The 27,833-nt window shown below is 46.5% G+C and overlaps 1 protein-coding gene across 8 annotated transcripts in view; it reads left to right on the forward strand.

Annotated features, from left to right (window-relative positions):
* The window catches only part of DCUN1D4 (defective in cullin neddylation 1 domain containing 4), a 72,113-nt gene that overhangs the window by 14,339 nt on the left and 29,941 nt on the right, over positions 1 to 27,833 (forward strand). For 5 of the 8 annotated variants that reach the window (XM_055139307.1, XM_055139308.1, XM_055139313.1 and 2 more), the window contains exons 2-5: positions 8,447 to 8,517; positions 8,685 to 8,724; positions 16,278 to 16,392; positions 19,726 to 19,817. In XM_055139307.1, coding sequence (XP_054995282.1) covers positions 8,447 to 8,517; positions 8,685 to 8,724; positions 16,278 to 16,392; positions 19,726 to 19,817 — 318 coding nt within the window. Of the gene's footprint in view, positions 1 to 6,463; positions 7,256 to 8,446; positions 8,518 to 8,684; positions 8,725 to 16,277; positions 16,393 to 19,725; positions 19,818 to 27,833 lie in introns of those variants that run through there. The other 3 variants (XM_055139309.1, XM_055139311.1, XM_055139310.1) reach the window with 2 other exon arrangements.

The raw sequence follows: 27,833 nt of genomic DNA on the forward strand, positions 1-27,833 counted from the left end.
TCCACCGACGGTAACAGGTGAGCACCAGAGGTGGGCGAGGAGTCGCTGCTCAAACATTGATGTGCTCAGTCGCTCTGAACACCCACCGCCAGGAGGCCTCTTTCTAGAAGGGACACAGGCGAACTTGAGCGTGGCCTCCCCTGCTGTCCGCCCTGGGCTTGTCCTCCGTCAGGAGGGTGGGCCAGGTGCCTGTGGTGGGGGGACTCCTAAGCCATCCCTGTTGAGTGAATTCAGTCGAGAGGCCTCTCGGTCACGTGGTCTATCCCGGAAACGGGTAAATGTGGATTCTGATAACCGCTAGGTTTTGGTTGGGTTTGGTTTTAGGCTTTTCAGGTCACAACTGGCAGTGATCGGGGCTTATTCCTGACTCTGCACTCAGGGATCACTCCCGGCGGGGCTCGGGGGGCCACACGGGGTGCTGGGGATGGAGCCCAGGTTGGCCGTGTGCAAGGCAGGTACCCAACCCTCAGTACCGTCTTTCCAGTCTCTGGTAACTGCTGCTAGTTTGGGCCAGTTTTTTGCTTCTCCCGCCCCCCCCCCCCATAACAGCCATTTTGCCCTTTTCCAAAGCCCTTACTAGTTCATCATTTTCATTGACATCAAGGCATTTGTTAAGTACATATCTATGCATAGTGCTGCATTAGACTTTCCATGCTTGAGAATTGCTCACCGGCCAATGGGAGTTTAGCTAATATTAAAATATCTTTATGAATTCTTAGTGTTTGGAAGGAAAGGAATACTTAAAATAGCAGTAACGGTGGTTAGTTATTTTTGGCACCATCGTTTCTCTGTTAAGTTGGTAGATTGTTTTAGATTTAACCAGTTTGTGTTAAAGTATTATAATTTAAGACATTTTATTTTAACTTTGCAAAATTGCTGGTGTTAAGAGCTATTATGCTGGTATGCTTGATTTTTTAACCTTGGATGGGAAACAGTGCAGCTATTTTCTGTATGTAGCACGCATGTTTGCTTTGATCAGAAATTAAGTTTGAAACGAAGCAAGACTTTGGACTGGGCAGTAGAAAATGTGGTTTATTCCCAGTTTAGGCACATGTCAGTCCGGCCCTGTGTGAGCTAGTAAAAGAGAGGGAAAATTATACAAAAGCACACAAAATGTTGTCCTCCTCCTGATTTCCTGAATTCAGCTTTAGAGCATGGTTTCTCCTGACAGTATAAACACATCTTATGTAGAAATGAGTTCTAAAGTCTTCTTGTAAGGACTAGCATTGACCATCACGGAGGGCAGGGGATGTGCCTCGTGGTGAGAGAGCATGCCTTGAGTGTGTGAGGTCTTGGGTTTGAGCCAGAGCGCCGCAAAATAGGTGAAAACAAAAAACGGCTTTTAGGTGCCTGTTGGAGATGGTCTTGGATAAATTCAACTCAGCCAATGTTTCCTTTGACATTGGAACAGAGTATTAGCTGTTTGAGTTAAAGCAGCTAACTGGGATTTAGAGACTAGGTGTTGTTTGTGTGTGTGGGGGGGGTGGGGAGGTGGAATCTCTTTACTGGATTCAGAGGGACCAAGTGACTGTTAGTCACGTTGCTTGACTCTTGCTTGTTAGTAGAAAGATGCCAAGACAACTGAGTTTGTTTTTCCTTCTGTTTCGCTCCCAACCCTCTCCCCCGCCTCTATACCTTTCCCCCAAGTGAATAAGTTTAATTTGTGGGAGTTGGAGGTGAGTCTATAGCCCCACTGTGGCCAGGATGTCGTCTTTTTCAGTTTAGTACCATTGTCTAACTTAGGCCCAGTAATGTCACTTCTCGGTCATGTCCGTTAGTCTTCCTGAAGAAAGTTCACTCTGGATCCATGCTGTCCTTCATCCAGGCTAACTTTTATAGGCAAACGTTTATTTAAAAAATAACAACCAAGCCCCAAACCCTTGTATTTAACACACTTCTGTGGCACCCTGTTCACAGCAGTGCTTCTTGAACTTGACGAGTGCTCACGACGGCTGGTGTTATGAGTTATTGCTGCCTGGGAAGGGTCCCAGCGCTGAGCAGAGCTCGGGGAAGGGAAATTACTTTCAGATCAGTGCTGTGATCATGTTGTTTTCCTGGGAAACTCTCACAGATGAATCACCACCAAGTAGAACTGGCGCTGCTTGAATGTGCCATGTTTGTTAAATTTGTGTTCCCTCGGGTATCCAGTTGGAAATACAAGTCTTTAGGAGATGAAACCTGACCTTTCATTCTAAGTAGGAGTCACAGATTCCTGCAGTTGCCTCTCACCATGTTTCGTCTCACATTTGAGGATGTAATGATGTGAAACGTCCTGAATGTAGGGTATTTAACTTTTGGTGCTTATCTTCATTCATTATTGGGGGCCTGGTATGTACCAGGTGTTATTCTAGGGACTAGGCATACTGCAGTGGACAGGACCAAACCCCTGTCTTCAGTAAGCTTAATGGCAAAGGAACAGTACAAACAGAATGAAATCGATACCTAGCAAAGTGTAAGAAAGGCATAGTAATAAGGTAATAAAGAATGTTGGTCTGGCTGTAAGAAGGTTATATGTATCCAGGGATGTAACTCCGTGGTAGAGTGTTTGCCTTGCATGTATAAAGTCCTAGGTTCAACCCTAAGCACCAAAATAGAAATCTGTTTAAAATGGCAGCTTGGTCAGGTAAGGGGTGAGATGTGCTGTTAGCAGGCTCATGACAAAGCAGAGAACCTATACAAAGGCCCTTTGTGGGAGTGTGCTTGGTGTTCATAGAACACAGGAAGTTCACTGTAGCAGTGAACAGCAGGCAGTGGAAAATGGGGAGAGGACAAGATTGGGGAGATGGTTAGGGATAGAGTGTACAAGGCCTTGAGCCCACAATAAGGGTTGTTGTTCGACTTGACGCCTTCCTCTTCCATCTGTAACTTTTGGATGAAATTGGATGTAATTTTAATTTGTTTTACATGTTACCATCTCCTCTTTATTAAATAATGGTCCCCTCCCCGTTGACTTGAGTTGCCATTCCATGTGTGTTTATACACCTGCATACATTACACTTACCAAGTCTTCTGTTGACTTGCTGATTTTCGTGAGTACCGTATCTTCATAGCATTGTTAGTATACGGCTGCCCACAGTCTGGCCGACTCTCAGGAAAGTGCCTTTTTTGAGGCGGGGGAAGGCAAGTTGACTTTTGGGATTACTCCTGGCTCTGCACTCAGAGATCAATTCTGGCGAGCTCGGGGAACCATATGTGGTGCCAGGGCTCAAACCTGGATCGACCGCGTGCAAAGTAAGCACTCTGCTCGCGGTACTAGCCCCAAGAAAAAGTTTCATGATACTTTTTTTTGTTTGTTACAGCAAGGCATGTATCACCGAGCCCCACCCCAAGCCCCTGTAAGTAAAGTTTCATGGGAACACAGCCACATGCGTCTGTTTATCTCTTCATGGCTGTTTCTGAGCTGCAGTGGCCAAGGAGCTGCAGGGATCGAATGGCCCACAAAGCCTGAAATATTTACAGTCTGGCTTTCTCCAGAGAGTTGACCCACCTTTGCTTTTTATACTGTGTATGCCGAGTATATCTGATAGGGCACGTTCTTCCTCATTCTTTTTCAACAATTCCTTGGCAAGTGGACTATGTTTGTTCTCTCAGATGAACTCAGAGTCCGTGGACCAACTCCGCTTGGCGCCTTTGCCCTGCCTCTGTTTCTGTGGTGAGGCTCTGGGAGGCAAGAAAAATGTGAATTTGGTCTATTTGTAGTTTAGCAAATAAAAGAATTGATGACCACACTGAGTCTTTCCACTCCAGGAATGTCATGGCTACCCTTTGTCTTTTAGTAAACTTTTCTTGCGTCATTTGTATGTGATATACTTATTTCTGTTTGTCTCTTTAAATTTTGTTGCTATTACAGTTAAGTTCATTTCCCCCAGATATGTATTTTGAGAGATTATTTATAGTCTGTAGCACTGTAGCACTGTCCTCCCAGTGTTAATCGATTTCCTCGAGCGGGCACCAGTAACGTCTCCATTGTGAGACTTGTTGTTACTGTTGTTGGGATAATGAATTCGCCATGGGGAACTTGCCAGGCGCTGCTGTGCAGGCAGGATACTCTCGGTAGCTTGCCGGGCTCTCTGCCGAGAGGGACAGAGGTTATCAAACCCGGGTCGGCTGCATGCAAGGCAAATGCCCTACCTGCTGTGGTCTAAAGGAAATAATTTTTATTCAGATTGCTTCTAATCCTCTTCTGGAAATAAACTATTAGATGTGTTCAATTTTAAATTTGATTTTTAGGGTTGATGGTCATGGCCTAAATGTTGTTCATAATTGCTTTACCAACATATGTCTCGTGTTTGTATTGTGGGACTCTGTAGAATCGTTTGGGGACGTGGACTTTGAACTCCTTGGTGACAGTTTCTTCTTTCACATTAAGGCGCAGCAAATAATAATGACCCAAACCCAGCCAGCCGTACCAATCACTCACACATACACACAACCCCAGAAGGCTTTATGCCCTGTGAATATTTGTTGACAATTTTTTTCTGTTTTTGTTTTGTTTGCGGGCCACACCTGGCGATGCTCAGGGATTACTCTCAGACTTAGGGGGACCATATGGGATGTCCAGGATCGAACCCAGGTTGGCCACGGGCAAGGCAAATGCCCTCCCTGCTGCACTATCGCTCAACACCTCGATAGTGAGAGTTCCCTGAAGACAATGTAGATTGATCAGATAGACCATTTGTTGTGTGTCTGTTGGAGGGTCTTCGTGTCACACAAAGTGGCCCGGCTGCCACTTTCCTGAGGAGAGCATTTGATTGTGGAATAATGTTGAATTAGCCTTGTGTCTATTCTTTGGCACCGAAACATGAACAGAAGGAAGGTTTTTATGAATCAGTTATTCCTTTCCTGAGTTGTTCTCTGTTAAAAAAAAAGAAAAAAGCATTAGCTCTTTACCCTTAACATCTATTCCTTAAGGATGTGAAAATCCATTTTGGATTTCAAGGGCTATTACTTGCCCTGAGCGGTGACCAAGTGAACCGTAAATTCAGTATGTGTTAACCTTTGTGGATTTATCTTTTAATGCCATCTAGTCTTTTTCCCCCTGAATTTTTGTCTCTTAGTTTCTCATCCTGGTGAAACGAAAGAATTACTCGCTTTGCTTTTTTAAAATTGTTTTGTGTTTTAAGTGGAGGACTGCTGGCATGTGTTGAGCACTGTGGAGTGAGCCTTGTTGGTGTCTCACTGTAGTGTGAAGATTCTTCTATAAAGCCTGGTCTCACATGCGCCCGTGTATGTGCCCCACGGTGGTGAGGTCGTCTCTGGCCGTCCTTCTGAACACCCCTTGGGGGCGCCCGAGCAGTGCCCTCACGGGCTGGACTGTTGTCAGGGCCCTGGGGCTCCGTTGCAAGGGGGCCCTTGTGGGCCTTTCAGGTCGGGGCTGACGGGGGCCTGCGGAGAGACCGTGAGGAGTGGCGGGCTGGGGAGAAGGATCCGGCCAGTGTAGTGATGACGGCGTCTCGTTCACGTCCGTGAGGGCCCAGGCGCTGTCGATCCATTTTGCAGTCGAGGACGCGGGGGTTTAGCTGGAGGTTAAACAGCGGCGGGCACACCCCTGCCACCAGGCCGCAGGAGGAGGTGGGAATACGGCGTGCGGGCAGCCGGGGTGTGAAGAAAGGTAGTTTGAATTGTTGCGCTTCTCCCGGGGGAGCTTCGGAGGAGGCTGGCTCTGGGGCTGGGAGACGCGCGGCGAGGGGAGTAGCCGTCCTCGTCGGCCTGGTCAGCCTTGGCAGGGCCTCGCTTCTCTCCTCTCCGACCTCAGGGAGGGGGAAAGGCAAGATCTGTCCTTTGTTTTGGGGGGAGGGGTGCTTTAGTGCCACAGATGCTTATCACTCAGTATAATGATCGCTGTAGCCCTGTCATCCCGTTGCTCATCGATTTGCTCAAGCGGGCACCAGTAACATTTTATTATGAGACTTGTTGTTACTGTTTTTGGTGTATCGAATACACCACGGGTAGCTTGCCAGGCTCTGCCGTGCGGGCGGGATACTCTTGTAGCTTGCTGGGCTCTCCGAGAGGGGCGGAGGAATCGAACCCGGGTGGGCCACGTGCAAGGCAAACGCCCTACCCACTGTGCTATCGCTCCAGCCCAAGATAATGATCGACTTCCTATTTTCAAATTGAGAGTATATAAAAGGGGGATTGAGAAATGGCCTGCTGAGTAGAATGGGGCGGAGTGCGGAGGGGAACGTTCAAGTTCCCTTGTCTCTTCCAGCTTTAGACACCCCTACCCATGTTCACGAACTAGGAACATAAGTAGTCTGTGTCTCTCCTTCTCTGTCTGTGTGTCTCTGTCCCTCCCTCCCTTCCTCCCTCCCTCCCTCTCTCTCTCACTCTCTCTCTCTCTCTCTCTGTGACCCTCTCTCTCCCCTTCCCCCTCCCTCTCCATGCCCCCCCCCAGCACAGCCCAAATACTTGACTAATCCTTTTTGTGTGTGTTTACACTAAGATGGAAAATCAAGATTCTCTGCCACATTGTGCCACTGTTTACATGGCTAAACCGTCCAGATGCCACACACTCTGGAGCCCGTCTAAAGCCACGGACCCTGCTCTGGTCCTGGGGCCGGCCCCGGGGCCCTCACTGTGGTATGGCCCACTGGCCGCTGCTGCGGGCGCCAGGCCTGCGTCCATCCGCGTGCGCCCCGTGGCCTGCTCCTGACCACCGTGGCTTGCCAGGGCCCGGGGCTCCGCTCCCTGCAGGTTCCTGTGCCCGGCAGGCGGGCTCAGAAGCAGATTCCTGGCACGGTTGTGAGAAGAAAAGAAAGCTCTCTAAATGCTGGCACGGACGTGGGTTTGCTTTCCAGATTCAGAGTGGCAGCCCGGCACTGACGACTTGCATTGTACGCTCTGCTGTGCGTTGGAGCCCTGTCCCAGATGAAAGACGGCAGTGGAGGGGGTGTTTTCTTTCATCAGACTGATTGGACTTGGACAGTTACGGTGTCTTTCTGAAACAACTTTCAGATTAACCCTTTCTAAACTTTGTAATGCTAAAGGAAAGGAAGGAATAAAAATTCTTATTTTCCCTCTTTTTTTTTCACCACACCCATCTGGCTCCTTTCGGGGATCACTCCTGGTCGGGCTCCTGAGAACTGTGTGTGGTGCTCGGGATCCAACCCGGGTCATCTGCGTGCAGGGCACGTGCCTCTCCTGCTGTACCTATCTGGTCCGGAAAAGCCTGTGACTGTTACTTTATTTTAAAAAATCCTTGATGCTTATTCAAATGCGAGTTATCCAGACTTTTTGTATCTGCATTGTCTAAAAGGTATGCAGACCTGCGTCATAAAATTTTTTCAAAGAGATTGAACAACTTAACTAGTTCTGTTCATTTTTTATGGTGCTGATTCTGATATGGAATGGCTTAGTTTTGTGTGTGGGGTTTAATGTGTGTTGAGACATGATTAGAAACGATGGGTGGATATGTTTTTTCATTTGGATACATTTTTTTATGACTATAGTGTCTGCATCTGTGTTTCTGGGTCTGTGCGCGTTTTTATTTTTATTATTTATTTATTTTGCTTTTTGGGTCACACCCAGCAATGCTCAGGGGTTACTCCTGGCTCTGCACTCAGAAGTTACTTCTGGCGGTGCTTGGGGGACCATATCGGATGCCAGGGATTGAACCCAGGTCGACCGTGTGCAAGGCAAACGCCCTACCCGCTGTGCTATCCGCCGGCCCCATGTGTGCATTTTTAATATGGCATCGTGGGAGAGTGGTCTCTCTAGGAGCTGGCAGGACAGTTCTTTGTGGTGGGAGCGTGTGCGCGCGCGTGTGTGTGTGTGTGTGTGTGTGTGTGTGTGTGTGTGTGTGTGTGGGGTGTGATGTCAGAGAAGGCCTAGATCCTGTTGCTCCCACGGTTGCTAAGGGGACAACAAAATATAAGAAATGACATTTGGTTGAGAGACTTATGTCATTTACTTGCCTGAAGCTTGATACCCTTAGTTGTAATGAAAGAGAAAGGGAAGGTGAAGATTTCATTTGAGAGCTTTCTTCTGTGTGATTTGTTTAAATTTGCTAGACTTTTTCTTAAATTAAGTTCATTTTTATTACAGTTAGGATTTTACAACTTTAACATTTCATTGATTTTTTTTTTTTGGGGGGGGAGGTGGGGTTGGGCCACATCCTTCTGTGCTCAGGGTTCACCCCTGGTGGGTTTGGGGAACCATGAGGAATGCCAGGGATGGAACCCAGGTTGGCTGCATGCGAGGCAAGCTCCCTGTCTGCTGTATTCTCTCTCTGGTCCCATGTTTGGGTGGGATTTGAACATTATTGTCAAATTATTTCCAGGTGATTGGTTGGTTGCATGTTAGATTTTATCAAGTAAAAAATGAATGGATATAGTATTTAGTTGTATCAAAGCGTTTGTTTTCACCTCTGAACTTTCTTAAAAGTCACTTTGCAGTATGGGCAATAAATGACACTGAATTCTCTTCCCCCCCTCCCCTTTTTTTTAAGACTTTCAGCTGAACTCTCATCTCTCAACACTGGCAAATATTCATAAGATCTATCACACCCTTAATAAGCTAGTAAGTCAATCCTTTAAAGACAAAATTACCAATTGTTTAAAGTAGTTGCTTTAGTATATTTGGTAACAATTTAGATTATAACTATTAAGATACAGTTTGTGACTATTGAAATTTTAGCTTGCTGTAGATACACGATTTCTTGGTAATAATGAACATATTTCTTGCAGAATCTAACAGAAGACATTGGCCAAGACGATCACCAAACAGGTATCTATATATACTAACAATTTTCATATTAAGTAAACATCCTAATATAAACATATAAAAGGGAAGTACTTAGTAGTTGAAAATGCTCCTCGCTTTGTCTCTTAGGGAGTTGGTACTGGATTGAAGCTGTTTTTCAGGGCGTAGGGAGGCAGTTGTGGCATATGACTCCCGTTCTGCTGCGAGATCTGCTCGGCGTCCTTGGTTATGACCTGGACTTCATTCCTTTAAAGGGGTCAGAGTCTCCCCTGTGCTTTCTCAGCACTGCTTCCTATGGGAGAACTCAGATACTGTGGCCATGCAGTTGGAAAGGTGCCCCGATAAAGCTTATTGCTCATAATGGAGAGAGAAAATTTCGAAGGGTGTGTGTGTGTGTGTGTGTGTGTGTCTGTGTCTGTGTGTGTGTGTGTGTGTGAGAGAGAGAGAGAGAGAGAGAGAGAGAGAGAGAGAGAGAGAGAGATTTCTGAATGGGAAAATTGAACATGATCATTGAATGACTCTCGTGTGTGTGTGTGTGTGTGTGTGTGTGTGGTGTGTGTGTATGTGTAGGATTTCTGAATGGGAAAATTGAACATGATCATTGAATGACTCTCCTGTGTGTGTGTGGTGTGTGTGTGTGTGTGTGAGAGAGAGAGAGAGAGAGAGAGAGAGAGATTTCTGAATGGGAAAATTGAACATGATCATTGAATGACTCTCGTGTGTGTGTGTGTGTGTGTGTGTGTGTGTGTGTGTGTGTGTGTGGTGTGTGGTGTGTGTGTATGTGTAGGATTTCTGAATGGGAAAATTGAACATGATCATTGAATGACTCTCCTGTGTGTGTGTGTGTGTGTGTGTAGGATTTCTGAATGGGAAAATGGAACATGATCATTGAATGACTCTCCCCTTGTGGCATTGACATTAGTGGAAGCTTACAGTCATGGAGGGAGGTTTTGTTAATACAGGTTGCTAAGGTTAACTCCTGAGTTTCTGATTTTGTAGATTAGGGGCGGGATCCCAGATTTTGCATTTCTAACCAGCTCCCAGTTGACCCTGAGGCTGAGGCCGCTGGTCTGGAAGCCACAGTTGGAGAAGCATATCTCCACTGGTAACATTGTAGAAAATTTAGGAATTTGTATTTGATCTCTTGTTCCTGAAACTTCCCGCGGAGGTTACATATTTAAAAATCTTGAAAATATATTTTAGGAGTCAAATAGTTTCAGTTTTATAAAATACACTTTAAGACAGTTCCCAGAGAAGCATATGTAAATGCTTATTACTTGCCAGAGAATTTTGAGTATCACAAAAGTCATTGAAGGGGAAAGTGAGTCTGCCTCATGCCCCCCAGTTCAGCAGCTTCCCACCAAGGGCATGTTGAGTGCCCTTCCCGTTAGGCAGTTATCGACAGTCCTGTGGGAGGGTGGGGTTTGGTTTGGGATTGGGGCTGCCCCTGGTGCCATGCTAGGGGAGCCCAGGGCCATGAGCTGGGGGTGGAACTGAGTTCCCCCCGTGCAGAGCGCGTAGGCCAGCCTGTTTCTCCATCTCTCCTCCCACCTTCGGTGCCATTTCCCTGACCTGCACACGTGTATTTTTATAGTAGCTTTTCAAATTTGGGGTTGATGAGATCACTCTGTTCAGCCCCTGTCTTTTCCCCATACTAACGGTGTATATTTAAGGTTGGGATTCAGGGCTCACCCCACTGTACCCTCCAGTTTGGTTCAAAGCCAGTGGAAATTAGGACCAAAGTGATTAAAGGTCCAGAGAAATAGTACCGAGGCCCAGGGTCTGGTCTAGTGTGCAGCTAACCCAGGTTTGGTTCCTAGCACCACCAGGAGTGGTCCCTGAGCACAGAGCCAGGCGTAAGCCCTGACCACAGCTGGGTGTGGCCCCAAGGTAAGAAAAAAATTTTAAGAAGTGATGCTTTCATTGAAAATCACAACTTGGATGTGCAGCAGGAGCGCATGCAACTTTTTGGTATTTCATCTGAAAGAAATACCTTTACACACAACCATTTCCATGGCTAGATAATCATGGGCCAGGACCACCACTGTCACAACACTTGGCTCCTGGCTGGTGACAGTGGAAGAGTGTGAATCTCTGTTAAAAGGCCTGGCCAGAGAGATCGTTAGGATCTGTCGTTGTCAAGAAACACAGATCAATTCAAAGGCAGTCAAAACTGTTAACTCTAGAGCTGCCGCCTTGTAAACAGTAGCACAGCTTCGCAGCTGATTTCGGTAGCCATGCAAGCCAAGCCGAGGAAACACCCGGGTATGGTCATTGGGCTAACCCCCCTGGGACGCCCTCAGGAGGGGGACAGATTCCTGCTCTCCGCTCCAGTGCCCCACAGCGGCTGTCCTGCCCACCGCCCAGCTCCACTGCTTAAAAACTCATCTGCAGAGACACCAAGCCAGTGAAATGCCCAAGTTCACAGATCTTGGAGCCCCTGAATCAGTATTGTATCAGTACGGTGGCGGTTGGAATGGCACCTTCGTTTCCCGCAATACTGACAGCCCCGGGGGCGGGGGCACACCGCAGATGAGCCGGGAAGGTAGCATAGAAGCCCGCCGAGCCCAGCGAGCAGAAGCCTTAGCGCAGAAGGCGCGGCCGGCAGCAGGCGGCTCGGGAAACCCTCAGGCGGCTCCAGTGACTGCATTGTGGGACATACCAACTTCCACAGACTTATGTTACTGAATTCTTTTTTTTGGTAATTCCACTTAAACCATGTTGCAGTGTCAAGCAATATGAATTATTTTGTGTCTGCCAAGAGGTCAGATTGGGGGATGGGTGGCAAATGGGACAGTGGTGGAGGGACGGTGACACTGGTGGAGGGATTGGCTTTGGAATGTTGGATGGCTGAAATCATTGTATTATGAACAACTTTGTGAACCACAGTGTTTAAAAAAAATTTTTTTTTAATCATTCACTATAAAAATTGTACCTGCATGATTTTAAAAGAAGTATTGATAAGTCATAAACAAAAAGTGAATATTTCTGTCCCATTCTCCCATTCTTTATTTGTTAATTTATTTTACTGTGTTGGGGACATCTGTCCCATTTTAGTTTCCTTAGCTCCATTTCCCCACAAATATTCCACATCCTACACTCCAAGGATAAATTATATTCATACTCCTTTCAGATAAGGATGATAGTACATTTTCCTCCAAAATGAGAGAAAATTAAAATTCAGTAAATTTTACAAAGCAAAAAAAGGACTATATACCCCCCCAAATAAGTAAGAAAGATAATATTAGCACCCAACATTAGTAAAAGGGGAAGCTTTTTTTTCTCTTAATAGGATAAAACTTGCTCATTTAGTCATTAATTGTTTCTCAAGTCAGTAATATAATGTTCTTGAAGAAAACAAAATATTAAGTACTGGTAAGGGGTCTTAAAATGCAATTTATATCAACTTGAATTACGTATGTTGTGACATTGCTCAGTGAATACATTAAAACAGCAGAACAAATCAAGTAAAATCTGACTAGGAAACAAGGCTATAAGAAATGTACAAAATGAAAACCCAAGAAAATTAAAAACTACAGAGTGAGGCCTTTGTAGGGGAATGATTTGGTACTTTATTTAGAAAAGCCAAAAGATTCTTTTATTTTAGAGATTTGTTATTTGTGAATGACTAGCAATCACATCCAGAATTTAATATCTTATAGATAGTGAATTCTATGCAGGACTTTTATTTTGAGGTCCACAAAATAGTGGACTTCACTGAAAGCAGTGGGAGGAGAAATGTAAAAAGGAGGCAGTTAAGTACCTTCAAGGATATAGTTTATTGAGAATAACTTGCTTAAATTTTTATCTAAACAGCAAGCTAGACATTAGCCTCTGGTCTAGTCTAGGTGAGCCTAAGTTTGCTTTTTAAAATTTTGTACGTCTAAGAAACAGGATAATAAAGACTTTTATTTAAAAATTGAGGCAGTGGGCCGGAGCGATAGCACAGCGGGTAAGGTGTTTGCCTTGTACTCGGCCGACCCGGATTTGATCCCCGGCATCCCATATGGTCCCCTAAGCACCGGTGGCCAGGAGTAATTCCTGAGTGTAAAGCCAGGAGTAACCCCTGAGCATCGCTGGGTGTGACCCAAAAAGAAAAAAAAATTATAAAAATTGAGGCAGTATTTCTAATTGTTTAGTGGAGGAAATGGCTATATTTTTAATTAAAGGTATGATCAAATGGAGATGTTACTGGCGCCCACTGGAGTAAATCGGTAAACAACGGGATGACAGTGATACAGTAATGGCCAATGGATAGAATATTTAATTCTCTTTTTTCTCCCTTCGGGCTTACTCCTGCCCCCGGCAGGGTGGGGTGTTATGAGGACCATACGTTGTGTTGGGGATTAAAGCCAGTCAGCTGTGTGCAAGGCAAGTGCCATACTCTGGCCCTGTTTAATTCGCACTTAACATGGAACCAAAAGGAAACGAACCTGAACTCAAGTAATAACTTCTGGGTAAAAATGTAAGCAGTTTGTGGTGTCCTCCTGCCCTCAGCAGCTTGCGCCCGGCCTACTGTGGAAGCACTCAGGCCGGAGCGCGTTGGGTCACACGGACTCGCTGTGGGGTTCTAGCCCAGATTATCCTCCTCGTCCTTCCTACCACAAAAAACTTCTTCCTCTTTCATATGTACTTGCCAAACATTTCTGATGAGGCTTACGCTGGATCCCTGAATTCTTTCATCGTTACTTTCTCTTGGTTTATTGTCAAGGAGTGAAAACTTTCAGCTCATCAATAATTTTGAATGAATTTCTGGGTTTCTTAGAATTTCTGAGGACATTATTTTTTATTTGTCGCTAGTAAGTCTTTTTTGATCTGGGAGCTTTGAAGTGTGCCCGACAGACCAATTTTCTGGAACCATCCATAAACACTTCTCAGATTTCAGGCAGATCTCTATCCATGCTTTGTAACCTCAGTCTTAATCTTTTGCTTCCACCTAGACTGTTTGTTTTTAACCTAAGTAGAAACTTTGGGGAGGTTGCTTTGTTTGGGGGTCCACCTCTGGCTGTGCTGGGGGCGCTGGTTCTGGTTCAGCGCTTGGGACCACGTGGTGCTGGGGATTGAACTGGGGGTCCCGGGTGTGGAGCATGTGCTCCAATCATTGAGCTGTCTTCTGGGCCCCCTAAGTAGAGACTTATTTTTTAAAAAATTTCAGACAGGCGAAAGGAGATAAAGGGCTACTGAGCTGAGTTAGTAAACTCTAAGTCTTAACATGAATTTGTAAAACATTCTTTTAATATGTACGTATTGTAGCACAGAAAGACTGTCACAGTGGGGGTAGGGAGATAGCTGAACGAGTTGGCGGAATGGTTGACCCATATAGGCTGGGTTTGATCCCGAGATCTTCGTGATCCTCAGGTATTGTTGGATGGATGTAGCCAAAAAAAAAAAAAAAAACAGTTAGCAGTAAATATCAAAATTCTAAGAAGAAAGCATTCTTAGATACTTGTGTGGAAGATTTTTTTTTTGTTTTTAAATTTTGGGCCACACATAGACTACTATGTGTAGCTCAGGGATTCACCTCTGACTCAGTGCTAAGGGGTCACACCTGGCAGTGCCCGGGCGACCTTATGTCATGCGGGAACCCAGGTTGGCTGCAGTGCAGGGCAAGTGCCCTACCTGCTACATTTCTCCAGCCCCAGAGATGTTGGTTTTTTTGAATGTTAACTGTCTATTATTATTATTATTATTATTAATTTTTTTATCAAATCACAATGAGATACAAAGTTGTTCATGATTGGGCTTCAGTCTTATAATGTTCCAATACATGTCCTTTCACCAATGTACATTTCCCACCACCAGTCGTGTCCCCTATTTTTCTTTCACCCCTCTTCTCTATGGCAGGCATTTTTGTTCTTTCTAGTCTCTCTCTCTCTCTCTCTCTGAGAGTTGTGTTTTTTTTAAGTCTAGTGTTGGTTTTGCTGACTGATGCAAAGGAAAGAAATCTGGGATGCTGTATTATCTAGTCACAGGCATTTCAAATCTCTGGAAATGTACTTTTATTTATTTTTAAGCAGAATTTGATTGACACGTGTTTTAGGAACATGACAAAAACTTGATGAGTTGGTCAGACTCCATTTCGGGTGTACCTGATCACTCCGGAAGAGGCTGTATTCGATGCTGTGTCTGCATTGGTGACCCCACCCGGTCCTGAGCAGCGAAGTGTGCAGCCATCGGGCACTTGACCCTTGCTCAGGGAGGGCACCAGGAGTGGGGGGAGAGCAGGAGAGCAGGTTTGGGCCAGATTTGAGGGATATGGCCCGCTTTGATTTTTTTTTTTTTTGGACTCATGTTGGCCAATTACACTTTGGATTTGTTTTCCTTGGCATTAAAAAATTGCTTGTGAGGGTGGGGGTGGGGGGCGCAGGCAGAGAGATGCAGTACAGAGATCTAGGCACCTTGCACGTGGCTCGCCAGGGTTTGGTCCCTGCCACCGCAGACGCCCCTCGAACAGAAGCAAGCCCTGATGAGCACAGTTGGGTGTGGGTGAAATCAAAAGCAAATTAGTTTTTACGTGGCCAGGGACTTTTCGCTTTTTGTCACAGGGTTCTGTGAGCAGTGCTGTGCCTTGTATGTAGTTCTTTGTCGTTCCACGGGGATGTGAACTTCACTCAGCCTTGCTGGGGGTGTGGGGCGCAGGAGTCACGAGCAGGAGTGGGGTTATTGGGAAATAAATGCTGGCTCACCCGCTGGTGGCACTGGGGCTGAGGGGAGGAGGCTAGTGAGCTCATGGCCGCCTTGTCCTGGTGGGGTTTGCGTCCCAGCTGGACCGCTTTCCAAACCCCTCTGTGTCCTTTTTCTCTTCTGCATAGGCAGTTTTGATGGTTCTTCTCTCCAAAGCTGCTTGTCAGGAAGGTGAAATGTGATGTCATGCAGATGTTAGGGGCAAGGCCCTCTCACAGTGAGGTCTTGTGTGTTCTGTGTTGTCCTTTCCTTATTACCGGAGAAATATCTTTTTTTTTTTTTTTTTTTTAAAAAAAGCAGCAAAGATGGTGTCTGAACATGCTGAAAGTGGCAGAATTCTGGGGCGGCAGAAATAAAATAAAACACTGGGAAGTTTTGCTTAAGATCAGGTCCACCATTCTGCCTCCACAATCCCATCGTCTCTCCGTCCCTGTGTTGTGCCAGTCAGATGCCCCCTGCGGTTTCAGAGGGTTCGGACTGACATGCTTGATGAGCCTGAGACTCGGGGGTGCTGGCTGCGCCAGCCCTGCCTAATGAAGCCGTAGATGGGACAGCTGCACCGTCCCCCCGGGAGGAGCAGTGACGTATTGGAGAAGCCTGCCTGGCTGAGATGCTCAGTGTCAGTATTTCTGTCGAGTGGGTTGACGTTGTAATGACCCCCATCCCCGGCGTGGTGTGGCGGGGAGGGGCCGAACAGTGAACATGGGGCAGTCCAGGGTTTGTTTCTTAACTCAAGCATTTCCTCAAAGCACTGAAACCCAACTCCGCCCCTCCCCCACGAGCATCCGTAGACACTGTCTCAGCGGTGCCCGGGCTGCCCCCCAGGTCCGTGGCCGCGTGCGTGCCGTCTCGGCAGGTATTAACCGTGTGCCCTGGGACTCTTCTCTCCGCAGGAAGCGTGCGGTCTTGCACTTCTTCAGACCGCTTTAGTAAAGTGATGCCGCCGCGGAAAAAGAGAAGACCTGCCTCTGGAGATGACCTCTCTGCCAAGAAAAGCAGACATGATAGGTACGTCGCCAAGACAGTAGGGGGGCCTGGAGCGTGCCGAGGAGACGTTGTTGTGTCTACGTCCTGTGCCGCGCCTGGGCAGCTGCGGGCGTGGGCACTCTTTGGGGCCCTGCCAGGTGACCTTGCCCTGGGCCAGCGCTGCCTCTCAGGCACCTTGTCCTCCCGCTCAGGTGTGGCGTGCTGCCAGGAAACAAGGTGCTTTGAGTCCTGAGGCTCGTTTCAGAATCCAGTCCAGCGACTGGTGTGTCTCTGCTCTTTAAGGGGGTGTCGATCACAGAGTGCCCCTAAGAATCTGCCAGGCCCTGTGCAGAGCAAAGTGCTGGGCTTAGAGGGGCGACCCCGGGGGGGATGTGCTCAGCCTGCCCCCCCACACACACATACACACATACCCCTGCCCGGAGATGAGCTGCGTGAGGCTCGTTCTCAGAGTGAGAACGCACTGGAAACTGAAAAACAAGACTTCAAACAACTTCTCTTTCAGACACGAGAATGGTTGCTTTTGGTAGGTCCAAAGAACTGTTAGGCTGGAGTATTTAAGGCACCTTTATTGTTTCTCCCTGATTTTAATACAAACTTTTCTCCTCCTCCAAACATTGCTTTCCCATCTTCCTGTGTCCTGGCTCTGTAGGTGATTTCCCTAATGTTGTTGTTGTGAAACCTTATATGCTTTAACTCAGAGGGATTGAGGAGGATTTTCAATATATCAAATAGGGTCACTGTTTAGGTCCCAAGTGAGTAGAAAAATACCTAAAAGGAGATAGCAGTTATAATCACCAACAGTGTTTAGAGCACTGATATTTCAGATTTATGACAAGCTGTCCGTGGCATATTTGATGTGCCAAAAACAGTAACAACAGTTCTCACAATGGAGATGTTAATGGTGCCTGCTCGAGCAAATCGGTGGACAGTGGGATGACAGTGCTACAGTGCATGAAGCCTGTCACTTGACCTTTTAAAAAGTGATGTAGATGTCATTTTTAGAGAATTGCTAAATTCTAAGAATCATTGCCTTTTGTAACTATAGTTCTTACTATATTTCACCATATCATCACTGTCATCACCGTCATCCAGTTGCTCATCGATTTGCTCGAGTGGGCACCAGTAACATCTCCATTGTGAGACTTGTTGTTACTGTTTTTGGCATACCGAATATGCCACAGGGAGCTTGCCAGGCTCTGCCGGGCGGGTGAGGTACTCCCGGTAGCTTGCCGGGCTCTCCGAGAGGGGTGGAGGTATCGATCCTGGGTCGGCCGCATTCAAGGCAAGCGCCCTACCCGCTGTGCTATCGCTCCAGCCCATAATCTAATCTAATTTTGTATGATATAGGTAGTTTAAAAACTGGGTAGTTGAGTTGTAGAAGGGAGGGAAGACGTAATCAGGGCTCCGGGGCCTAGTGCTGGCTGGCTGGCTGGCTTGTGTGTCAGTGCTGCAGATTGAACCCAGATCCTGCACCTGCAGAGCAGGCTCTGTATCCTTGAGCCATATCCCTGGGCCCATAAACTTCTTTAAAAAAATCAGCTTTTACATATATTTTTTTTTCTTTTTTGGGTCACACCCGGCGGTGCACAGGGGTTAACTCCTGGCTCTGCACTCAGGAATAACTCCTGGCGCTGCTCGGGGGACCATGTGGGATGCTGGGAATCGAACCCGGGTCGGCCGTGTGCAAGGCAAATGCCCTGCCCGCTGTGCTATCGCTCTAGCCCCCAGGTTTTACATATTTCAATGTGTGCAGTGTGAAGTGTGTAATTCAGTGTCATATACACAGTTCTATGGTATTTCATTGTCCTCTTGTGGGCGATGGAGGGGCTCCCCCAAGGGATGCTTAGGAACCCCAGTGCCCTTCCCTGCCTCCCCGAGGTTCTCCACCTGGTCAGCAGTTTAATGTGAGGGCCAGGAAGTGCTGCTGCTTGGGCCCTGTGGTGCTGGGGAATACCTGGCTGCCCCAAAGGTCCTCTGGGGTCTCCAGGGTTGGCTGCATCCAAGGCAAGTGCCTTAAACTCTGTACTACCCCCTGACTCCTCATCCTTTTTCATCTCGAGGTTTTATATGGGTTTGTTTTGGTTTGGGACCACTCCTTGCAGTGCTCAGGGCCTACTACTGGCTTTGTACTTAGGAGTAACCCCTAATTGGCGCCCAGGATCAGGCCAGGGTTGGCCAAAGCAGCCACCTGAGAGGCAGGTGCCTTAACTTCTGCACTGTCCAGCTCTGTGTAGATTACTTTTAAACAGTTAAAACCTGACAGTGTCTATAAATCTCCAGATTATCCATTAATTACAGAGTATGAATTGAAATAAGAATTTCTAGAGGCAGGGCCGGAGCAATTCCCTGTAAACCCTCAGCCAGTGTCCACCCTCGTTGCCTTTAATACCGTAGGCAGGATGGCTAGAGAAGTATAGAACTAGACATTGAGTCTCAGTAGATTAACATTGATAATCATGTTCTGGGGTGGGGTGGTATTAAAGCACAGAATCTTTTAATCAAAGATATATAGCAGTATTCTAGTAAGTTGGGAAGGTCTGTAGGCACACTCCTTAAAAATAGTTATTGTTACTTTTATATTATGTAAATAAGCCACGTTTATAAACAGTTATACGTAATCATTTCTATACTTCCCTATAATGCACATGCTCCTAATTTTGTATCCCAGTCTCTGTTCTAAATTGCTGCTTGTCCTGAGTAAGCTTTCTTCTTGTGGTTATCCTGAACTAAGGAATCCCAAGGAAGTTTTCGGCATTGCAGGTGGGGGCCATGGTGTGTCCTGATGACCACTCCTCCCTCGTCTGGGTATCCACAGCCCTGGGGAAGGCCAGGAGCTGGCATTTCTCTCCCCTTTGTTTCCTCTCTCAGGTTTTTAAGGTCATTCCTCGTGAAATTATCCAAGGAACTTTTTATTTCATTAGGTTTACACCTGTCTGTGTTTCTTAAAGACTTGGACATAATTTTTGTTGAAAGTTCCCATGAGGTGTGTGATACTGACATGTTCTTCATTAAACTTTTCTCTGCTCCCACAAAAGTCAGAACTCACTGCAGCATCTCAAGGAAATTCTCGGCTCCTCGATTGAAGAAAAGTACTTTTAACCTTTCCTTCTATATTTCACTGTTGTTCTTTAGTTCTTGCTACTGAGGTAGAAGTTTGTCAAATACATATTCTGTCCATTAGTTTCTTTGTCATTATATGGTCTGAAGCTTCAGGATGTCAGAAGTAAAATGCTTGACATATATTTGAAATAGTGATTGAATAGATGCTTGGTTTGGATAAGAATTGAAATAGTATGCTGCTTAAAAAGAAAAAACTCAGCATCTTTAAATTAAAACTACCTCCTTAACTTCCAGTATGTATAGAAAATATGATTCAACGAGAATTAAGACAGAAGAAGAAGCCTTTTCGAGTAAGAGGTGCTTGGAGTGGTTCTATGAATATGCAGGTAAGCAATTGATCCTTGTGAAAACAGAGGGGAGATTACGGAATTCTAAGAATACTGTACTTTTAAAGTGGTGTGTATTGTATGTCTTCGTTTAAGGGAGAAATATAGTCGAAACAAATCACAAATGTCCTATTTATAGCCACCAGCTAAGCGAAAGAATTCAGACACTAGAATGGAACAAAAAAAGATGAAATGTACTTGGGAGAAATACTTTGCATTGCTTGGAAACCTATTTAGAGTGCTGGTAATGGTTATTATTTGGTTTACATGTCAAGAGTTTAAAATACACCTTGTTGCCTTGAACCTTTAGGTGGTGCGATAGATTTTTTTAAGCTAAATGTCATTTCATGGAATATGTTTTGCCATTTAAATTTCTTTAAATTCAGAACCATTTTTGCAGCTTATTATAATTGTGTGGATAGTGTAAAACCTAAAATCTTATGTTATCGTGGCTGAGAATAGTGTAAAATAGAGAAAAAAGAAACATGGTTCTGTATGGATCACAGGCTTAGCCAAAGGCTAACCAAAGGCTCGTCTTTAAACCTTCCCTCTCCGCTGTTTCCTGGGCTCCCCTTCCCTCTCACCTTGCCTCTTCAGCAGCCTTCCTGCCCGCGGCCTCTGCTCCCAGCCAGCTTCCTCTGTGCCCTGGTAGCTTAGTTTGGTGAATAGTCTTTAGCTCTTTGGGGGCCTCATTTGGAGGTGCTGGGAATCAAAATCAGTATGCCGGCACGCAGAGCATCTGCACCAACCCTTGGCGCCATTCTTATCTTAAGAAATGAACTGATCTGAGGAGGGGCTGGAGCGATAGCACAGCGGGTAGGGTGTTTGCCTTGCACACGGCCAACCCGGGTTCGATTCCCAGCATCCCATATGGTCCCCCGAGCACCACCAGGATCATTCCTGAGTACAGAGCCAGGAGTAACCCCTGAGCATCGCCGGGTATGACCCAAAAAGAAAAAAACAAGAAAAAAAACAAGAAGAAACGAACTGAGGAAAGCCCAGTGTGATCCTTGAACACTCCGCCACCCACGCCTGCTGATGTTCCGTGGTCTGCATGCTTTCCCCTTCTGGGGGGAAACCCAGCCCCCTCTCAGACTCTGTAGAGCCGTCTTTGTACTCCAGGGCATTCTCATGGCGAGTTTTGAGACCTGTGTGTTGGGTACCAAGATAAGTGCCCTTTCTTGGCCTGGTTCCCCATTTTCCCTTCTACCTGCCCTGCCCTTTTCTGTGCCCCTCTCTCTCCCTGGGAGCCTTGAACCTTTGGCTGCAGAGATTGCTTGACGGCGCTGGCAGGTAACTCGGGCCCGGCCAGTCATAAAAATGTCTGGGGTTCGCTGGTTGGAGCGAGGAGAGTATCTTTTTCTTGCCTTGGGCTTGAAGGATCTGATCCTGATTCCTGGAGTTCTTGAGGGTGTCTGAGCCATTTAATATCTTTCTAGAGAATTCTTCATCGCTCGAGCTGGGTTTGGTTTGCACGACGTGAGTACAAACAGATATTTATAGTATTCTAGTCAGTCTGTTTTCATGTTTAGGGAAACTTTTTTTGGCGTTTTCACAGGTTGTTCAGTACATGGATGCTGAATGAAGACTTTTGTCATATGTGTCAGTTAATTATGCCTCTTTCGCTTTCGTGAGTCACATTCCTTATGAAAATGTGCTGTAAAATGGAAAGAGTGGGGCTGGGAAGCGGGAGGGCGCTTGCCTTGCACGCGACTGACCTGGCTTCAGTCCCCGGCGTCCAGTGTGGTCTACCATGCTCCAACAGAAGTGATTCCTGAGCACATGGTTAACCCTGAACACCGCCAGGTATGGCCCCCCAAAACAAAACAAAAAGCCTGAAAAGAGGAAAATATGCTTAGTCCCACCTACAGAGCTCAGTTATCTTGATTTTTGTGTTTGTCTTTTACAAGGAAATAAGGAATTTTTCCATAGTGTAAGCCACAGCTTTGTTTTTAAAATGAAAATTACCTTATGATTTTGAGGTGACATGGGATAAACATGAAGCCACATTTTTTTTTTTTTTCAGTTTCTGGGCCATACCCAGCAGCCCTTCGGGTTTACTCCTTGCTCTGTGCTCAGGGAATCACTCAATCCACAATCATTAGCTTCCTTGAGACCGCTGCTGGGTGCTTCTTGCTGTGTGTCCCTGTCAGAAGTATCTGTGGATGTGGCTCTCCCTGTCTTCACACAACCCCCACTCCTTTTTTTTTTTTGATATTTTTTACCAGTAAAAACAATGACAACTTCAGAATCATTAAGTACCCCAATGAATCCCTGCTTTCCTTTTAAATCCCAACCTCTTCACGTGGCCAGTCACCGCAGGCCAGTTTTCAGGAAAGACGGAGGGTGAGGAGACACATGGTGACTGACGGCTGTGCTACAGGATGATTCGGGGATGCAGGCAGCCCCCCCGCCCTTTTAGTCGCCAGAATAAAGAACTGTGTGCACCTTTCCTCGGCTAGAGCCAGCTGGCTTAGGCTGAAGATGCATACTGATGCTTCTGCACGCTAGTGGGGCCCCGGGGTGTGTGTGGAGGGGGCGCACGGGGACAGTCGGGCCTGGGGGCGCTATTGTTTCTGGATGGAATTTAGTCCTTCCCAGAGGTCTTCGTTCCACTTGGCACTGTGCGCTCTGCTTTTCAGAGCTCCCGCTGGGGAGCCCCGCCTCTTCTCTGGAGCTATGGATTTACAGTCCTTTCAGATTTAAAAAAAGTATTGACTCAAAGAAGTTTTATTAAATAATAAAGCTTTTACTTTAAGTCTAGAGGTGACTTTGCTTTTAAAAAATACATTTATACTTTAAAATACATTTTATTATATATTTTATATAATATATAAAATAGATATGTGTAGGTTTATATATATACATATTTACATATGTATATATATATATACATATATATATATATATGTTTTTAGTCCATGTCCAGCTGTGCTGAGGGTTTACTCCTGGCTCTGAGCTCAGGGATTACCCCTGTGGTGCCCGGTTGGTTGTGTACCTGCCTTATCTGCTGTACTGTCTCTCTGGCTCGAAGGCAGCTTTCCTTTTGGTTTGGGTTTTTATTACTGTGGTTGAGGTCTCAGTCTCATGGTTACAGTAGTGTTTATTGTCGCACCTGAGGTGCCTGTAATCACTGTTCCTCCACCACCATCCTGCTCCTCCCCTACCATTTTGAGACTGTGGAGTGGGTGGATAGGAGTAAGATCTTCGTCTAAAACCGGGGAATCCGTTTCTTTTAACGGAATGCAAAGACCCATTTTTTCAATCTGGTAACTTCTACTTTCTGACCTATATCCAAAAATAAGGAGTTAAGACAACCCCCCTCGCCCCAAAGCAGTGGGGCGGAACCCAAGTTTTACACACCCTGAAGTCAGCACTCCAGATCCCGTGGGCTCGGTTCTAGCAGAGCTGGTTTCTGGTTTCAGCAGTCAGTTGCTGAGTGACCAGGTGATCCGTTAGAGAAGGGGGTGAGGCTGCTTAGCACCAGAGGAGATAGGCATGGCCTTGTAAGCGTCCTTGGCCATGCCATCTGGTGTGGTTCAGAAATGTGCTATGAGCCCCAACAGCCGAAAAACTGCAGAACCCAGCCACAGCCATGCTCAAGGCCCCTCTCCACACGTTCGGACGAGCCTCACCACCCATGAAGGAACCGGCAGAGGAGCCCAGGTGTGCGGGACCCGGGGCTGAGATCTCCAAGCCTGCTCGGATTGAGACTGGCCCCCCTCCACCCATCTCTCCAGTTTTCCAGTAGCTTGGCAGCCACACCCCCAAAACTGCCCCCAGTGCCGTGTAATCCCATCAACGGCCAAGATCCAGAGACTATAAAATCAAGCTCCCGGAATAGAGCGATGCAGAATCTCCTGGGCCTCTTAGACTCTAACCCACTGATGTTCCTAAAGTAGCACGCATTTGTTTGGTTTTAACATACTTGCTTGTATTCTCTTATATACAGGCTTAAATGGCCCCAGAATGAAATACAACCACCTTCACATACTTCCCTCCTATTGTGGTGGGAAGATGCTCGCTGGTGGGGTGGGTGTTTGAATATTATTTGTAAAGAACTATTGTGAACTACTTTATGAAAAGAAATTGTGTAAAAAATCGAAAAGAAAAGAGAAGAAATGTGCTGTGTGGGTAGTGGGCCGCCACGGGAAGGCTCCTCATGTTTAATTCCGGTCTTTGCTTCAGATGGCGGGGACGGGTGCCAGAGCAAAGGAGCAGCAGGCACGAGGGCACTGACCTTGCACACGGCTGACTAGGTTCCGTTTCCAGCATCCCGTTTGTTCCCCAGGCCCCACCAGGAGTGATCCCAGAGCGCAGAGCCGGGAGTAAGCCCTGAGCACTGCTGGGTGTGTCCCCAAAACAAAACAGAAAGATGGCAGGGCCCGTGGGAGGCCTGTTCTGTAGGTCGTGGTCGGTAGCCCAGCTGCCTAGGCACCAGGGCTCTCAGGAGCTGAGGAGTTTTACACACACATCACATTTAAAACAACATTTTCCTCAAACCCCGTCTCTTGTTGGCACCGTGGTGTGCTTGCTTGCTAGAGTAAGACCGCTCAGTTCTGAATTGATCCAACAGTGTTCGTCCAGCTGGAATTCCGGTAAACAGTGGGGTTACTACTAGAATGAGTAATAAAGGGAAATCTGAATGGGGGCACAGAGAACATTCTGAGAGAAAAGGGGAATTTTTTTTTTTTAAGATACGGAGAGCACCAAAGTAATGTTCATTGACATGTTTTGTTTTAATATTTTTGGGCTAGAATATTAGTTTTGGCAGTCATGCCATTGCCAGCCACACTGGTAAAAATAGGTTCCTTTATCACTCGGATGCACATGTGTCTACGTAATGCAGTGGCCGTGCTGAATACGATTCAGAAAGAGACAGTGGCATGGATAAGCCAACTCGTTGTGGTATTGTGTTCACCTCTGCACCCCTTGTTTGCGGCCTTAGTGTGTGTTTCTCTAGGGTTCAGTCCACAGAAGCCCGCTGGGGAGAGCCAGTTTTCTTTGTCTGGGATAAACAGGCAAAGCAAAAGGCATTGTTACAAAGTAAATTGTTTAGCTCTCAGCTAGCCTCACCAATACCTCCTGTTAATAGATAACCAAAAAGCCATCTGGTTGGAAAACAAACCTCTGAAAAGAGGGGTAGGTGGTTATTTCCTTAGCAGAATGATTATTCTAGTCTCACAGCCGACGTCCTTAACACTAGCAGAATGATGAAAAGGTCTCCCAGTCATAGACCTGCATCCGTATTCACCGGCAGTTAGAAAAACAAAGTGTATCAGTCAGCAGGAATCCAACTAGAGGGTCGGTGCTCACGGGGAGGTGATCAGAAAAAGTGAGGTGTGGGGTTTATGGCGACAGCTGATCCTGTCTGGGAAGAAACACATTTGAAATGAGGTTTCATTGTATGTTTGTATATACGCAAGTAAACAGCAGTGAGGATTAGGAAGAGATATATAGCACACACATTATATATAACCAGGTACGCATATCACTGTCACTCTATCACTATAATCCTGTTCATCGATTTGCTCAAGCAGGTGCCAGTAACATCTCCATTTGTCCCTGTTGTGTGCTAGTGTAGCTCGATGGTGTATTGGAGGCTCTTTCAGGGTGAAGGGAATGAGGACCATCCTTGTTACTGTTTTTGGCATATCAAGTATGCCACGGGTAGCTTGCCAGGCTCTGCCAAGGTAAGCATATACATACATATATGTGTGTGTAATATGTATATATATATACATATATATATATATATATATATATATATATATGCACTGCACTGTTGCACTGTCGTCCCATTGTTCATCAATTTGCTTGAGCGGGCACCAGTAATGTCTCCATTGTGAGACTTGTTGTTACTGTTCTTGGCATATCGAATACACCACGGGTAGCTTGCCAGGCTCTGCCATGCGGGCGGGATACTCTCAGTATCTTGCCAGGCTCTCCGAGAGGAACAGAGGAATCCAACCCGGGTCGGCCACGTGCAAGGCAAACGCCCAACCCGCTGTGCTATCGTGAAGAATGTGTGTGTGTGTGTGTGTGTGTGTGTGTGTGTTTTATATAGGAGAGGGAAAACATTCCACAGGCACTTCTATCATTTTTTTGTGTCTCCCAGTGTGATTGTGCGTCAGTGTAACGTTTATGTACACATGTGAAATGTGAGCTCAGACTCCAGACTTGCAGTAGATCAGATAATAAAAAAATACTTAGATTTGAGTGAGGTGAGAATGGCCATTCTCACCGTTCTTTCCTTTGCAGGGGCTGGGAGGGGGGCACACCTAGTGCCCCAGGGCCCGCGCGGCCTGCAGATTGATTCCCAAAAGCTCCCGCCTTTGGAGCCATCTCCCTGCCCCAACTGTTCGTACCTGATGCAGCTTCGGAAGTTAACAGCCGGGTGCTCTAAGAAAGGAGCATTAATATCAGAAAACAGGAAGCAAAAACGACCATTTGTAGGTTGTGAGTTGGTCAAATTTTATTGTACCCTTGGAAAACCAAATTGCCTGGAGCAGCTTAGAAGCACTGAGTGTGTGTATTTTCCCTCCCTGTAAAATTCTAGGATTTATTTCAGGAAGGTTCATGGAGAGGCAGGGAGAGGCTGGAGAGGAAACTTGGAGTGATTTCTAAATATTTTTCACTTTAATTTTTCAGAACTGTGGGGAGTAGAGGAGGTGGGGAGGGCACCACCGGCCATTCTGGCAGTGCTGGGGTGTCCCCTGTGCTGGGCCAGAGCCGGGCTCCTTGGCCATGCGCGGGCAGTGCCTCACCCGCTACACTGTCCCCTGGCCCTGGTTCTTCACTTTCAGAAAAAGTGTTTTTGTGCTAACATAATGTCATTAAATTAAAAATATTGGGGCTGGAGCAATAGCACAGCAGGTAGGGCATCTGCCTGGGACGTGGCCGACCGGGTTCGATTCCTAGCATCCCATATGGTCCCTTGAGTACTGCCAGGGGTGATTCTTGAGTGCATGAGCCAGGAGTAACCCCTCTGCATCGCCAGGTGTGACCCAAAAAGAAAAAAAAAATTTAGTCAGCTTTACTTTGAATTCTCCTTAATCAGGGAAGAAAGTTAGAAATACGTATGAAAACGTAATTTTTTTTTTGCTTTTTGGGTCACACCTGGTGATGCACAAGGGTTACTCCTGGCTCTGCACTCAGGAATCACCCCTGTCAGTGCTCAGGGGACCATATGGGATGCTGGGAATCGAACCCGGGTCGGCCGCGTGCAAGGCAAACGCCCTACCCACTGTGCTATTGCTCCAGCCCTGAAAACGTAAAATTAAAGGGGACAAAAAGTACCTCAGAAAAGAACAGTGATTTGATATTAGACAATAGCCTTTTATAATGAAATAGCACATTTGTGATTAAAAGGAAAAATAGCAGCATGTAGTAAAAGTATTTGCTTTGGCCATGGTTAGAAGGAAGAGCTCGAGTTTGAACTTTAGAGGGAGCCAAGGACTTGAGGCACAGAAGTAGCATCATTCTTTCCAAGCGCGGTACTTGATTTCTAACCGTCGTCCTCTGCTGAGAATGACCGTCTTCTCCTTTTTTCTGGCCCAGCTATTATTTTGAATTGACGTTCAAAATGACGTTCAAAATTGACCAGTTCTGATGTGCTTTGCCCCGCTTTCTGGAGGGCAGGCAAAGCATACCGTGTTTCTCTTGAACACACAGCATCGCTCCACTGCTCATTGCTCTGGGATGTGCCCGGGAAATGTCACCTGGGTGAAGCTCCTGGGCTGGACCTAGAGGTTGTGGGTAGGCTGATTCTCGTGTTCAGTCAGCGGTGGTGCAGGAGTCCCAGGCCAGGTGGTGTGTCAGGAACTGAGAAGTGAGCTGGTACTTGGCACAGATGTGCTCAGTGAGAGAAGCGTTCCTAGTGTTGCATGGGGCCATGGCCCGCCAGGCCTTTGCAGGTGGGGGGATGCTGGGAAGACTGCCCATCTGGTTTGGGTCTGGAAAATAGAAAAAAGAAAGCTGAAGGGGTGGGGGGTTGGGGGGGGATGAGCTAAGACC

This window comes from Sorex araneus, chromosome 5 (assembly GCF_027595985.1).
Source record: "Sorex araneus isolate mSorAra2 chromosome 5, mSorAra2.pri, whole genome shotgun sequence".
NCBI classification, from domain to species: Eukaryota; Metazoa; Chordata; class Mammalia; order Eulipotyphla; family Soricidae; genus Sorex; species Sorex araneus.